The sequence below is a fragment of the Chelmon rostratus genome, chromosome 19, assembly GCF_017976325.1.
Source record: "Chelmon rostratus isolate fCheRos1 chromosome 19, fCheRos1.pri, whole genome shotgun sequence".
In the NCBI taxonomy this organism is placed as follows: Eukaryota; Metazoa; Chordata; class Actinopteri; order Chaetodontiformes; family Chaetodontidae; genus Chelmon; species Chelmon rostratus.
The window spans coordinates 2,579,049-2,595,136 of NC_055676.1; the positions used below are offsets into that span (position 1 = coordinate 2,579,049).

Here is a 16,088-nt window from a genome sequence, read left to right on the forward strand (position 1 = left end):
GGCTGACGGTGGCATTTTCAGTTCAATTCAGTTTTATTTATATAGCGCCAAATCACAACTGAAGTTGTCTCAGGACACTTTCCATGTAGAGCAGGTACAGACCAAACTCTTTATCTACAGAGACCCAACAATTCCCTCATGAGCGAGCAGTTGGCGACAATATGCTAAAGATATCGGGCATAGACTGCATAGAACACTCACTAAGGGGTGGAGACAGATTCAAAAGGCTCTTATTATTGTTAACGACTCAGACATCTGAAATATACTCACTTTAGTTTACTGAGTTTATATGAAGCTACAAGTCAAAAAGGTCAGAAATCACTGGTTAAATCTTTGTTAGTGTCATTACTAAAAGAGTAATATTTGATGTGATTGACCAGGTTTCCAAATGTGCTTTCATTCACGGCTTCTAGATAATACTTTGAAAGATCTCCTACTACTCCTACCCACTATAGGAAAATGACATTAAATCTGGTGACCACATGTTTATCTGTTGATGGCTCAGAAATCAGGACTGGACTGATTTGTTACTGGTACAGCTATGCCATGTTCTCCATTTCAACTTTTCATACTTCAATAGATTTCAGATCATATTTGACATCTCAGTAAAAAATATGTTTAAATATATCTTTATATGGTTATAAGTGGTTATTTGTGATGCCATATACACACGCATTCATAGATATGGCCTCTTGGTCGTGGCTGTGTGGATTAGGTAGTTATGAGGCACTGTGTGAGCTGTTTTCCAGGCTGTGACGTACAGAGTGAGGCAGCTCTGTGTGGGAGCGCACATTCGCTCGCTGCCAGCTCCACACACCACGAAACAGTCTGCATGTATGATCAGTTCATTTTTAGCAATGATGTATTTTACATTTTAGAAAACACAATAGGGGCAATCATCTGGAAACACAAGTATTTTAAAAAATCCATATTTTTTAAAGCCCAGTATCTGCTATGTGCTTGTCGTGGATGCCATGTGATGTATTTCAGTAAATAAATGGCAAACGTGGGGTTATATACATTTATTTTTGTCATCTAGAATTACTGTATTACTCATTTTTTTCCTTTCCCCATTCCTGCTTTGTTTTAATAATATTAATATATATATATATATATATATATATTTCTTACCTCATTTCCAAAAAAAGTTGAGGGACTGTGTAAAACAAAAAAAACTGAATGTGAAAACAGTACAAAGAGAATATATTTAATGTTTGACCTCATCTACTTCGTTGATTTTTGTAAATATCTGCTTATTCTGAATTTGAAGCAGCAACATGTTTCAAACAAGTTGGGACAGGAGCAACTAAAGAACAGGTTGATTGGTAACAGGTGAGAGTATCATGATTGGGTATGAAAGGAGCATCCTGGAAAGACTCAGTCGCTCACAAGTGAGGATGGAGGAGGTTCAACACTTTGTGAACACAGGATTGTAGAAAGGATGTTACTGCATGGACTCACTTTGTTAAACTGTCAGTAAATAGTTTGCAAATGATAATATTCTGGCTCTACTTACACTACAACATGGCATCTTTTTTGGAATCAGGGTTGTATTGTGACTGAGCCTGTCTTCTACAAAGTACCATTGGAATGAAAAAAAAAAGTGAGACAAGTACAAGAAAACAACATTTAATCGTTCAACTATGAAGATTACAGCCATAGCATGCATAACACCAACACAAAAAGTACTTCAAACACTTCAAATATCAAAAGTTAAGAATACAATCAACACTTCCTTATTAGTGGTGCAAAACTTATTCAAAGCCTGCGAAGAAAAAACTGATGTTTGCTGCAGGAGGTCACATTACAGCCCCTGTGTCCAGAGCGCGAGTACAACATCTTAAAATGATTCTGATGGCACAAGGTTTTAGCTACAGAAAAAAGAGACGTCATGGTGTGCTGACCCCTGGTCAGATCTCTTTTCATGCAACCACAAGGAGTCAAAGCCACCACTGCAAATCCTACACGAGGGGCTTTAAGGTAACTCCACTGCTAACAAACATCGACTGTCCTCGGACTTCCTTATGAATACAATCATTCAATCATGATACTTAAAAGTTTTTTTACTTAAGATACTACTTCTAACGTCATTTTAAGTCGACACTGATGCGCAGCCACGCCAACAAACTGGTTTTGTCGAGGTTTTAAGAGTGGAACAAAGTAAAATCAAACTACTACGTTGGGTGAAGAACAGCGCCTATCTCGTCTACAGCGGCTGCTATTGTTGTCATTACTCCTCACTGGTTCTGGTGCACAGGTTGATAATGCTTGACAACTGCTCGACAACAGCGTTAGCCCCAACCGTGGCGCTGACTGGCTAATGTCGCTCACTGGATTGATTGCTTTCTGAGCCGTTAAACGGCTAAATGACATGATACCAAAAGAATCAGTCGACTCGAGGGAGAGGGCAGATTCAAAAGTCTGGACCCAGGCTAAGAATGCCATGGAAGACATGGAGACATTTTGTCTTTTTGATGGGAGGAGGTAATCTATTACATGTTCCTGTGGTGCTTTTAGTGTACTTGTCTTTTCAGTATTTATTTTTTCCATTTTTTTAAATATCAATAATAACAACAATAAGATAAAATATAAAATAAGATTAAAATCCTTTAAAAAAAAATGACACAGCAAAACTAATTTTTCTTGAAGACAAAGCCCCTTCTGGAGTTTAGCAACTTGTTGCATGTTTTTAAAAGAAAAAGGGAATCGGAACTACAAATACAATTTTGTTCAATAACCATGTTATTTTGGTTTTTAGATGAAAATACATCTACAAAAAGCTGTTTTGCATTTTTCTGAGAAATAAAAAGATAAAATAAAACTCATACATTGTATTGAAACACACTACAAAAGATAGAAAAATAGTTCTAGAATTACAGTTGGCAGCAGACTGGCTGGGCTCAGAGGAGGAGGTGATGGTGGCTGGTTGGGCAGTAGGATCACATGATGGAGCAGCCTCTCTTGCCAGTGTGGGGTTCTCCCTGCACAGAAACATACATGTTACCATCAAAACGCAAGGCTCCAAACGCTCCGACGCTGAACTGTCTGAGGTTTTAAAACACACCATCATCTGGCCTAAAAAACCTCCACTTAGTCGAGTCGAGGATGTGACAGACGAGATGTGTGCTTGGTTTTGTTATGTTGAGATGTGAAAATCCCCATTGCTCAAAGGCAGTGGAAGAGAACATTTTACTGCCTCTTTGATGTTGGAGTAACAATCTGGATCTCTTACAGGACACTGACACAGAAGAATCAGCCAAGTGTTTTCCTGTTTGCTTTAAGGGCATCCGTTCTCTCACAGGGCAGTCTGCCAGTTTGCAGTGTCCATTCTATAAACCAAACCCAATTCAGTTGCCACCTGGTATGCAAAGGCACATTTCTGGCCTTTGCAAATTTCTCCTTGGAGATAAATAAAGTATCTATCTTTTGCAGCAACTGGATGTTTAGCATTTCTGATTTGTCTGCAGCATGCAGACCAGTTTTGTGCATCCCTGCATATAAGTATTTGTAAATGTGTGCATTAAACAGTTGGAGTTAAATCCGACAAATATCTGTGGCTGCCAGTCTCACCTGCTGGTGGAAGAGGTCTTCCTCAGTGGCCTCCACTCCACTGTCATCATCTTCTTCACCCTGCTCTTCTACTGCTGTCTTGTATGTTGTGGTTCTCTTTGCCACTTCCTGTGCACACACACAGACACACACAGACACACAATCAAGTACTTTTTTTTTCTCCCAGACCCATGACTGGCTGATAAACACTGCTATTTAGCACTTTGGCCACAAGTCTGAGAATGGGCAACAAAACACAGATCTGGGTATGGATGGGTGACTATGACCCTCTCCTAGAGGTGATGAGAGTTTGTAAAGACAGCACACAGGATCATTGATGGGAATGGAGAAGGTGGATGGATGTGTGTGTGTGGTCTCACCTCTCCCTGAGGGTTGATCAGCACCACATGAACATCTTCCCCTGAACCCCAGGAGGACTGGTTCTTCCACACCAGGTCTGTGGGAGGTTTGGAGCTCACACCAGCATCAGATGCCCAAACCTACACACAACAAACAAACACAGCCACGTAAGGGTTAAAAAGCCCCAAAGTCATCCTTCCTTTCAACACACTATTCACATTAAGTGAAGCTGGTTTGGGACTCTGTAAGTAAAAACAGAATGCAATGATTTGCAAATCCTTCTCCATCTATAGTCCATGGAACAGAACACAAACACTAACACAATATTTAATGTGAAAACTGACCACCTTTATTGATTTTATAATGATCTGCTCATTCTGAATTTGATGCAGAAACAGGTTTCAAACAAGTTGGGACAGGATCAACAAAAGACTGAGAAAATTGTGGAATGCTCCAAAAACACCTGTTTGGATCATTCTACAGGTAAACAGGTTGATTGGTAACAGGTGATAGTATCATGATTGGGTATGAAAGGAGCATCCTGGAAAGACTCAGTGGTTCACAGAGAGGATGGAGCGAGGTTCAACACTTTGTGAACACATGATAGTATAAAGGAGATTACTGCATGAGCTCTAGAACATTTGGGGAAAACTGTTGAAAATCAGTAATCATAGTTTGTTGCTGCATCTACAAACGCAAGTTAAGACAATCATTCAAAGCGAAAACCAAAGCAACAACATCCAGAGATGCTCTGGGCCCAAGCTCATCTGCGATGGACTGACACAAAGTGTACTGTGGTCTGAAGAGCCCACATTTCTAATTGTTTTTGGAAATCGTGGACTTTGTGTCCTCTGGGCTGAAAAGGAAAAGGACCATTCAGATTGCTACCAGCACAAAGTTCTGGTATGTGGGTGTGTTAGTGCCCACAGCATGAGCAACTGGCACATCTGTAGAGGCTCCATTAATGCTGCCGGGTACATTCAGGCTTTGGACCTGTCTCCCATTGAAAATGTGTGGTGCATTCTGAAGAGCAAAATATGACAAGCCCAGCACAGCTCTTATGAGACCAAGGAAGCAGATAGTTTTCTGTTCTGCTTTTCACAGGCTGCATCACTGATGGATTTTAAAACCCACTGCCACTGAATCCTTTAATTAATGCCTGTTCAGTGTGAGGAATGCTTACCCAGTTTCTCGCATATACATCAATTTTATCATTAAATGTTATAATTTCTCCAAAGACTTAGAACTTAAAAATGACTTAAACATGATTTAAGTTGTCATCTGAGTCTGTTGTACTTTAAAAGAGGATTCCTAAATGTGCTGAAATTTCAAACTCAACAGGTTGAGCAGAAAATGAGTAACATCTAACAAAAGACGAACTCTTACCGTGACTTTCTGGCCAGCCTTCAGGACATATTTGGGTGTGAACTTGTAGGTAGCTGTGGCAGCTCCAATGGTTTTAATGATCTCATAACCCACCATGGCCTGGTCCTGAGACGGACACAAGAAAATCAAGAAATCAGTCTTATATACAAAGGTTATATTCCAGATCTCGAAATAGAAGTTTTTCAGCTGCATCACCACATATACATTAAGCAACTAGACGCATGTAGCATCTAACCTCTTCTCCACTGTTGTGGAGGCAGATGAACTTGCCATCCGTGTCGATCTCGTCGATGCAGATGGGTCCTGTGGCCGAGGCAGAGTGAGCGATGGACACTGAGCTGCTGGCTTCCTGTTCCTCCACATCAACACGCTTCCTCTTTCCCTGAGTGGTCCGCACGCTGCGGGTGCTGGACGAGGCTCGAGTAACCGTGACGCGAGATGAAGGGCTGGGAGACAGCTTCAGTCTGGGGGAGCGAGACGCCACAGTTAGATATCCAGATCACTAAAGAAGCTCAGCAGGTATATGGGAGTAGAAATTTAAACAAATAAACTGATGCCATCACTATTACTTTCTGTGTCTATTACCATTACTTTCATCACTTTATAAACTTTCTGTGCCCTCACCTTTCTTCTTCTCCCTCCAGAAGTTTGCGGTAGGCATTGATCTCCATGTCCAGAGCCAGTTTAACATCCAGCAGCTGCTCATACTCATTCAGCTGCTGCTGCATCTTGGCCTGGATCTCAGCCACCTCGCGGTCTTTTTCTGCCAGCAGCTTGCGGCTCGTGTCTTTCTCCTGAGTCAATGTTGCCTCCAGCTCCAGTATGCGATCACGCCAACTACGGGTCTGCATATAGACGAGGAGGTCAGAGTCTGAGGTGGCAAGCCACAACTTTATCATGTGTAGCTTAAAAAGCTTTGATAACTATGAGGAGTGGAAGTAACAAGAATGAACTAATACAAACGGAGGTGATCAAAATGTATGTGAAATGAAAACTAAGTGAAAAAATATCTACATCTTCCATCATTCATCATTCACAACACAAAACCGCCATTTCTAATTTAAGGAATGTCGCCTCAAGGGTGGGAGTAACAAAAACTAACTGAAGAAAATGCTTACAAATGAATAGTGGAAGAGAGGAAAAACACAGTGATTAAACTGTCAATTGATTAACTTGACTGACTTCGCAAAACATGTGTTTAAACAGAAACGGTGATGCATTGAACACCCATTTTTTGAGGGGTGTGTCATTTTATGTTGTTAACTTAAAGGTCTGCCTCCAAAGAACGAGTTAGTCTGTCACTGATCTGCAGCCCTATGTTCAGTGAGCCAAGTCACCGGTACAAAGAGGGCAGCAACGGCATAGAGAGGCAGCTGGGAGACAGTGTTCAGAGCCAGAACATTTTCCATATGTAACTCGTGAATTAAGGATTTATTTCAACCAAACCAGAGCTGGTGATGGAAGAGTTGCAAAGACTAACCAAGACAGTTTATCAGATTAATAAAATAGCAAATAAACGTAGCACCCCACCGCCCCCTACACACATCTCTCTGCTGAAACTACACTGCTGTTATTCTGTGCATTTATTTTGTAATGTTGCATTAAAACAAAAAACTTCTACATTGCCAGTTCAGAAGCCAATTCTACTTCTGTCATCAATAAAAACTTAATGAGTAAAATAAAAAGTCAACCTCCTTCTGCAGTCCTGCCAGCTGGGCAGTGAGGCTCTCAATCCTCAGGGTGGACTCTCTGAGCTCCTCTCGGGCCATGTTGGCTGATGCTCCATTCATCTCAGACAACCGATGCAGGTCCTCCAGCTGGAGATGCACAGACAAACAAATGGTTAGAGAGTCAGGAACATCGAAATCGTGTCCCTGTCATCACACTCTGAAAAGAGGAACTGAGCAGCGTCAGTCACTTCCTGACACACAGGAAGTTGTGTCTTCAGCGAAGAGCTGGTACGCTGGCCTTCTTACACAGTTTACAGTTTCACTTCATTATATAAAGAAAGAAAATGCAGTGTGAAGTGTGAGAATGATTGTTACTTGCTTGCACACTGTGTATGCAGATTGTTTAAACAGGTTTGTCAACATATTACAAAAGGCATTGGACTGTATTATTCCTGCATTCATCTGTTCCAGTTTACCATGGTGTCAGTGCTACAAGCAGCTTGATCACCTGTGTTTTAGTGATGGCTTGAATGCTGCCAAGTAATCATCCTCACTCCATCTTATCTTTTTTTAATGTTTGTTATTTCCGTTTCATGGTCTGATGGTCACACAAAAGAAGACTAGTGTATACTCTAATAAAACAGTGTATTTTGGTCCCAACAGCAAAATGAATTGAACCTTTTCCAACACATGAAAAAGGAAACATGAGTTCACACATGCAGTCAGAGTAGTAACCAAAAATGAAATGAACTCAATGTTTTTAGCAGCCACCTGCTCCATATCATGCCTGTATTTTACAGTAAGTCAGTTCACATCACACCTATCATATTATTCTCCTCAGTCAAACACATTGGATAAATTCCAACCATGTCATGACTGCACTGATGTCATCACCTGAGTGTCACCTCGTCATGACAGAATGAGTCTGTAAATGCTACAAAGCAACACTGAAAAAAATCTCACTTTTACTGGGAAAGAGTGTTGTTGCAGACAGAGTGCATGCTGATAACGTGTGTGTTCATACTTTGGCCGTGTAGGTGCTCTCCATGTTATCTTTGTAGATCTTGATTTGATCCTCGGTCTGTGCCCTCATTTCAGCCAGGGCCTCAGTCAGTTTATATTCATACTCCTCCTTCCGTCCAGAGTCGACCTCCACCAGTCGGGTCTCGTATCGCTGCCGGGCCTCCTTCACTTCCTGCGGCACAGCACATAGTCAGCACTCAAGTAGCATCTGAGTCTCAGGTTTGATCCTGTCCTGATTAACTCAAGTCGAATGTGGTTAGGTTGCACAAAAGAAATGACACAGAAAAATGACCGACAATTTAATAATAATGATTATGACGAAGAAGATGAAGAAGAAAGTCTCAGAGAGGCCAAATCAGCCCAACATTTAAGGATAAGTCTAGCACTATTCTATATTTCTCTTACGGTCAAGTAAATCTCACGCACAAACCAACAATGAATGTTTCCTGCTAACAAGTTTTCTGAGTGTATCCAAAGTCAGATACTTCTTATTCTTGTGTGCCAGAGAGCTTCATCGTTATACAAAATTATTACACTATTTAAAATGCATCAACAAACCACACTGTTGGACTGGGTGGCATGTTGCTTCATTACTATGAACAAACAAACCTCAGTTTATTTGGACTCAATCCCACATACACTAGAGCACCAAATATGAATTAACCTGCTGCTGAAAAAAGTCCCCAACTCATTCCAACAAAATGCGAAAGGCTTGGTGTTATGTTTACCAAAACTATTGTGCCTTATCAGCAACTGCTTTGATATACTTCCAAGCACACGCACATTATGTACAGCAAAATTTCTGCAAGATCATGGTAAGCAATTCATTTCCACTATTCCTGTTGCAAACAAATGTGTCTTTATATGAAAGCTCAGTTATCTTAACGAACAGAAGAACATAGGACTGGATATCAAACCTCAGTAGCCCACTCTTTTTGAGAGCCAGTGCTTGACAGATCTTTGTAGAAAGCAGAAAATCCCCACTATGCAGTTAGCATGGATATTCAACAGACATTCACCTCAGACTGCTCACTTGATTTCCCTTATGGAGTATCAATTAATCACTGTTTCACTACCAAAAAACGTATTCTTCTTCTATAAGATATTAATTTTTTTCAAATAATAAAAAAAAAATCTGCATTTCTTTTCCCATAGCATCAATGTCATATGAGCCACCTGTGGCATCTATTCATGGTCACATTGGAAAGCTCTTTGCCTTCATCAGTTTTTTCTTTGCATTTTCAGTCAGGCTCTGTGCCCTTTTGCTTCATTTTCTGAGAACTTGAACCACACAAGTGACACACACAATTTATTTAATAAGGTTAGACACTGTCTGAAAAAACACTGCGTTTATTATAAGAGCCATTTGAAACTGTGAATCACATTCTTCAATCACCAAATTATACTTAAAATATCACTGAAATGTGTGGCACTTGTACTCTGTACATTAATGAAATAATACAAAGGATACCACTCAAATTGATCACTATAACCAGATGATTATTAAAACCTTTTCTTTATATTATATTCTATGCAGTCTGTCATTCTGCTACTCTTGTCCAGTAGGTGGCGGTAAAGCTTCATGATGTCCACAGCTGGACTCGATTTGAAAAGCTCCCCTGCTCTCAATGATTGAGCAAACTATAAGTGAGCCCACCAAAAACATTTATTTGCCAGCTGTGTGAATTTAAGTAGCAGTTTTACTTTAAAAACCACCTGTGTAAGAGAACATAATGCAAAATAATCCTTTTTGTGCCCTGGAGCTAGCTATGCTCCAGCTAATCTTGTCAGCCGCTACACCAACGTTAACCAATTTGTACATTTATGGCAATTTTTGCCTTGATGACTTTCTGTTTCCTGTTATGATTTCAATGTGCACACAGCAAACACCTCAGGTAGCCAGCCTGAAGCAGACGGGTACTGTGAGGCAAAGCCAAGTACCATGGGAGTAAAGAGGAGAAAAAAAATGCGCTACTATATTATTATTTATTACTATAATTCTTTAAATAGCATTTGTACAGACATTATTCTGCTTTATGATCTATGTGAGCTGTCGATGTCTGTAACTGTGATCACTATAAGCAGTTTCCACTGTAATAACAAGTTTAACCGACTAGCATTTCTGGTGCCAACCAGCGAGGGTTGCACTGTTTAATTGACTTTTCACACACATCCCCTATCACACTTCTGATAAATCAATTAGACAGCCCAGTAAGACCATTCTGTATCAGTATCATTAAGTCATGTATATGGCATAGCCTCTGTACCAAAGGCGTGTCTACTGTGACTTGAAGTCAAATTCTCACCTCCTGGTGCATGCTCTTACGGAAGTCCATTTCCTCAGTCAGACTCTGGCAGCGGTTTTCCAAGTCGACGCGTAGGAGCATCTCCTCAGCAAGGTGCTTCTTGGCTTGAGCAAGACCTGTATCAAGCTGACACACATACACAAAAAACAGGTAGTGCTTTGACATAACTCTAGATTAATGGAAAATAATTATCAAGTTCAGCAAGTCCAGACCAGCTCAAAAGAAAAGACACCACAAAGGACCCGACAAGCAATCACAAATAAAGTAGCCTCGTCATATTCCTGCCACAGCAGTGCCGTACCTCCTGTAGCTGTTCTCGCAGGTCAGCCAGAGTGGCCTCCAGGCCTCTCTTCTCAGACAGCGCTGTAGCCAGCATGGCCTCTTTAGAGTTCATCTGAGCTTCAAGGTCCTTCAGCCTGGCCTGGGCTGTAGATGCCTCAGAATCCTTCTTGTTGTAGCTGAAAGGTGGAAAGCAAGGCATGGTGAGTGCATGTGGATGATACCTCCAGTAATTATTTTCTGCGTTTATGGGTCCTATTTCCCATGTTTTTGTGTCAAATGATGCATGGGTACAAACATTTTAAAAATTTTCACATCTAACCCTGCAAACTGCTCTCACCAGACATTAGCGAGAGTTAAATATGGTCGACTTCAACATGTTTTGCCGGTACAAAATGGTAATTATTAGAATGGAAAGTCCGGTTTTGTGATTCCTGTCCACCATGCAGTGCATTCAGTGCCGCTTTTTTTCCATAATCACATATTATTGTGCACAACCAAATATCTCAATTTTTTCAATTCGATTATAGAAGGCATCGATGTTTACTCTGAGAAAGCGGCAGTCATAAGCAGTCAGAAGAGAACAGCAGTGGATTTGGTTTGTCTATAAAGCACTTCTTAGCAAACTGAGTATCTCTCATGTCTTGTTAACTATAAATTATGTTAGCACTTTACTAGGTCCAAAGATTATTTATCCTCTGCAAGGATCATCGTGTCTGTGCTACGATTAGGAAAGTGAAAAAAAAAAAAAAAAATGACTGTACGCCAAACAAACAAAACAGCCAGCAGAAACTCTTAAAACGAGACAAACTCACTTTAAATCAATTTAAACGTTTAATTTGAATTGATGTTATCTCTCATGATGTTGTCCTGGGCCTACATGTTGTCAAACATCTTGATTTCATTTTATTTATGGCACATTTACTAAGGCAGTGCACAATACATGTATTGCACCAGATATGGCTAAAAGCCACTTCTGTGTCCTTCGTGTACCTCTATTGCTTTATAAGTAATGTATTTTAGTTATTATTGTATTATATGCCATGTAATAACAGACGTATTATACATCCGTTATCAAGTTCAAAGTTCAACATGCCTAAGTCTAAGTCTAACTAAATCAACAGCGGAACCGTTTCATGGTTTGTGAGTAAAGCAGTCTGTGAAGGAGATCTGCTGGGACAGAGGCCAGTTATTTTCTCATGGCGTGCCTCAGGGTTACGATGGGCGGGTGGGACTGCAGCTAAAGTGGACAAACTATGCGTGGAATGCACTGTGGTATGTCTGCTTTCTCACATTTTACTGAGAAACGTTAGCTGGGAGGCAAAACCACAAACCAGATGGACTCTCACTTCACAGGAACATTCTCAGTAAGACCACACCCGTACACGACAAATACCCGGGATACCTGTATTTAAGACAATAAATTATCATACATCTTCATCAGAAAGTATACTTCAGATTACAGCAGTATCCTCAAAAACCAGCTCTTCCTGTCAAACTGCTGTTTCTTGGGTTGTTTGACATTGCCACAAGCAAAACTATAAATTTGCCCAGAAAATATTTTGGACAGTAAGGAGATATTATGGCTGTAAGACTTGAATAAAACCAGAAACTTTTGCCACAAGCCCATTAAAGGGAGGCTAATATGTTTGGTTTTTACAGGTGATGAAGTGAAGTGTCAGCCAACTAACATCCTCAGTCACCATTCAGACAAAATAAGCACATTGAAGCAGTTCACTTTGGCTGCTGGCTCCTAATGATGAATATTCAGTGTAAGTATGTGCAGCCACTGTATGTTTAGTCACTGCATCTACCTCCGTTTTGCACCTTAAATGAACACACCTGGATGAGCTGGGTGCCTGCAGCATTTTAAAACATGACATCTCCGTTTGAGACGCAAAAACATTATTCACAGAGCAGTTTTAGTGGACACACGTTGACGCCGGTGTGCAAACAGCTCGAGGGATTACATCGCAGCACTCCTGCTCATTACTGAACCAATTTCAAAAGCTGTTGTCCCCATTAGTGACTTGGACAAAAACATTATGTGAAAATGGAGTAAATACACACAGATAATATTTCAACGGAATTTCTCATATTTGTCTGGGAGGCTGAATTCTTCCTGGGCCGTCACTAATTTCTTCAGAACTATGCACATTTTTTCAACTCTTTTCAATAAACTATGAGAAAGGTGTAATTCTGATTCTAGCATATCACTAGTTGCAGAATGCATTTAATAATCAATGTTACGCATCGGTCTCACAAGACGACTAATCTCCCCACTGCGATGTCTCTCTGTGTGAAAAGGGACGGTCAAGACCATCTCCTCTTACGTCGCTTTTGTCTTTTTAATAGCCATGAACACATCACATCTTCCGCAGCATTGAGGAGGCAGCAGGTGTGTTTGTTTGGTCTGTGGCATTCATCCAGTAACAGTCGTGGACTTCTTCACTGAATGTTTTGTTTTGTACACCCCCTGGTGCTTCAGAGAAGACTGCAACGAACAACACATTGAGCATGAAAGCCTATGTGCACACTTGTAGCTTGCACGCCATCTGCAGAGTATACAGAAAGCTTTATTGACATATATGCTCAGATCCAATTTCAATCCTTTACAGACTGGCAGACTTTGGCATGCTGCATGAAGTCCATGAGGGCTGCCCCAATGTGAAATCAGGGTTAAAGGGCTCTTTGGTTGACTTTTTAATCATTTATGTACAGTTCTTATATGTCTGTAATTCTGCAAACTTCAAGAGAATGGCAATACGCCACCCTGTAATTTTCCAGAAAATTAATTTGTGCATTTATTTTGTTTGTTTTCCTGCTGTATGGAAAATGTACCAAAGCATTTCTCAAAACTGAGGTATTTACCAAACCGTGGATTGAGCACCGTCACTGCATACCAATAACAAGCTGAATCCTATTCCAAAGACTCCACATGTGACCTGTCACCTTTACTGTGATTTCAACATTTTTCATGGGGAAACTTATAGATAGGAGCACTAACGCCTGTAAAGTAAATACGACACAATCCAGTTAGTGTTAAGGTCCAGGTAGAAAACATGTTAAAAAACGAGATAAAGTGGACTAATGGGTCAAGATAATTGGCCAAGCCACAAACCCAACAGGCTGCCACTCCCATCTGCTGTCAGAGTGCTCGACACAGTACTTCCTCTGTTCAGCAAAGCACAACAGCTCCACACCTGACTGCTCTGACTGATTAGCACTTGTGTGCAGTACATGCGTATGTGGAATGCAGTCGACGCTTCAGAGTGCACTCATTTGGCAACAACAGTGGAGCCCTGCAACATTTTTACCATTCTGCGGGATTTTACACGCCGGTGATTTGTTTCCAGCTTGTTTGGTTGCACAGGCAGCCAAAAGAATGGGTGCAAACTTAATGTGTCAACCCAACACTGCTTGGTGTCTATCAGGGAAAAAACATCATCATTTAACATGTTTATAACAACTGACTGCCAACTTGATCACAAATCAGCATTTTATTTCCGAAAAAGCCGTTTAATCATGTCACTTTCAGGAGGAAACGCTCCACATTGTCCATTCATACACTTCAGGTCAACAGCTGTGTGAAACAGTTGCTCCTGCCACGTCTTGTCTGATGTATGGGAAAACACACAACACTCATGTTTCATGAATGTGAGTACACAGACTCTGTGCAAACAATTTACTACTAACCGAAAATTCAATAAATACAGTTTGGAGTTTAAAGTGTTATTTACATGTCTGAAGCATATTTCCTCCTCGACACATTAATTCTGTGAATTATTTTGATCACACCAAGAAACAAAATAATCCAAAAACTATGTGTCGTTTTCCTTACGAAAATATTAAAATCACTCAAATGCGCACCAGTGTGTGCCTTCTGTTCTCAACAGCAGCCCCTGAAGGCACCATGTCACCTTCAATGGACGCTTAACGTTACTCTCGCGTTGTCTGCCAGTGTAAGCCACATTTTTTTTCTTTTCAGTGTTTTTTCAACCGATAAGTTCATTTATTTATTCAGTATTAAGGTAACATTTCAAGAGCAGATCTGACAGTTACTCCCGTTCAGCAACAAAGACAATGGTGGGCGGGTAACGGCCATTGTCAATTATGATGTCGAAATATTGATTATTATTTTTTTTCCGTTTATAATATGGATATCGACTAATTTGATGCAGTGTATAACGAAGTACCGGACAGCAACATCCAAAAGTAAGTTTTTTTTATAGGTAGAGTTTAAGTGACGCTCCCACTAGACGAGAAAACGTAACCCACCAGACGGACTTGCGTGCGCAATGTTGGAAAAATGGCTCGAAAATCAAAGTCAGCACAACGTCTACAGCTAATCGTCCGGAGTTCCTGTCCGCTTTAGGCTGTATAATATGATTAAAGTGTTGCAGGCTTACTTGTGTTGAAGCTGCTCATGCTCGGATTTGATCTTTCCCAGCTCAATCTGCAGCCAGGCCCGCTCCTTGGAGGAGTCATCCAAACACCTCCTGGCGTCGGCTAGCTCCGTCTCATACAGGGCTTTCAGTCCGGTCACCTCCCGACTCCTCACTTCTTCCTTCTCGCTAATTTGCAGGTGGAGTACGTCGTTTTCAGACTCCAAACTGCGGACTTTGTCGATGTAAACGGCCAGGCGGTCGTTGAGGTCCCTGAGCTGTTGTTTCTCCTGCAGTCTGGATATCCTGGTTGGGCTCAGCGGTGTGCCGCTACCGCACGTGCTTCTCTGGCCGGTTGGAGTTGCGGTCGCCATTGTGGAAGAGTAGCGAAATAACCCGTATGAAAGACAGGAGACAAACCAAACCCAGATACCGCTGGTGCAGATGAAGCGATTTGGATTCAAGCACTCTGCAGCAACCGGCACTTGGAAAAACTATCCTGGAAGTATATCCTGTCTTTTCTTTAACCGAATGAAAGAGGGGTTTGGCTTCCTAACATGGCGGCTGATTGAAAAAAATACGTTGTGTGCCAGTAGCCAATGGCGTACCTCGACGCAATGCGTTCTTTCAACTTTAACTTTTGGGCTCACTTGTATGTGTTACCAACGTATGCCGAAGGTCGCCCGCGTAGGCGGAGTCGCTTTCCATCATGCTGTTTATACAACGAATTTAGCCGCTAACCCCGTTTGTTGAATCGGAGCGTCCGGGTGTTAATATCAAGCGCCGCCGTACTGTTCTAATAACTGCCCACACAGAAAGCGTTTCATTGTATAATTTCTCCCTGAAGTGGCGGCTGTTCTGTCTGAGGCAAGAATATAGCGTTCATGGAGGGAAGAATAAGTTATAACAATAAGTTATTGTGTCACTATTGATCTTTGTAACCTATGCCAAGAAAATTAATAGCAGAACAATAACGAATAAGTAATAACCAAATGAGTAACTCAGTAAATCAAACAGATAAATACTAATTAGTTGGTTGTTTTGTACAGTTGTCCTCTTGCAGTGGTGTGTATGTACTCTCTAAGGCCTGAGCGCAGGTCTGCAAAGAAACAAGGGGCAGCTCCTCTGCA

At 41.1% G+C, this 16,088-nt stretch overlaps 1 protein-coding gene across 1 annotated transcript; it reads right to left on the reverse strand.

Moving 5' to 3' along the window:
- Positions 1 to 1,613: 1,613 nt before the first annotated feature.
- Positions 1,614 to 15,530, reverse strand: lmnb1 (lamin B1). Its single transcript, XM_041959748.1, has 11 exons — positions 14,983 to 15,530; positions 10,596 to 10,752; positions 10,295 to 10,420; positions 7,990 to 8,160; positions 6,987 to 7,112; positions 5,920 to 6,140; positions 5,531 to 5,759; positions 5,296 to 5,400; positions 3,930 to 4,049; positions 3,571 to 3,678; positions 1,614 to 2,981 (listed from the first exon to the last, which is right to left on the reverse strand). Exons 1-11 carry the CDS (start codon positions 15,330 to 15,332, stop codon positions 2,940 to 2,942), a joined length of 1,755 nt encoding a protein of 584 aa, XP_041815682.1. The 5' UTR covers positions 15,333 to 15,530; the 3' UTR covers positions 1,614 to 2,939.
- Between the last annotated feature and the right edge of the window lie 558 nt (positions 15,531 to 16,088).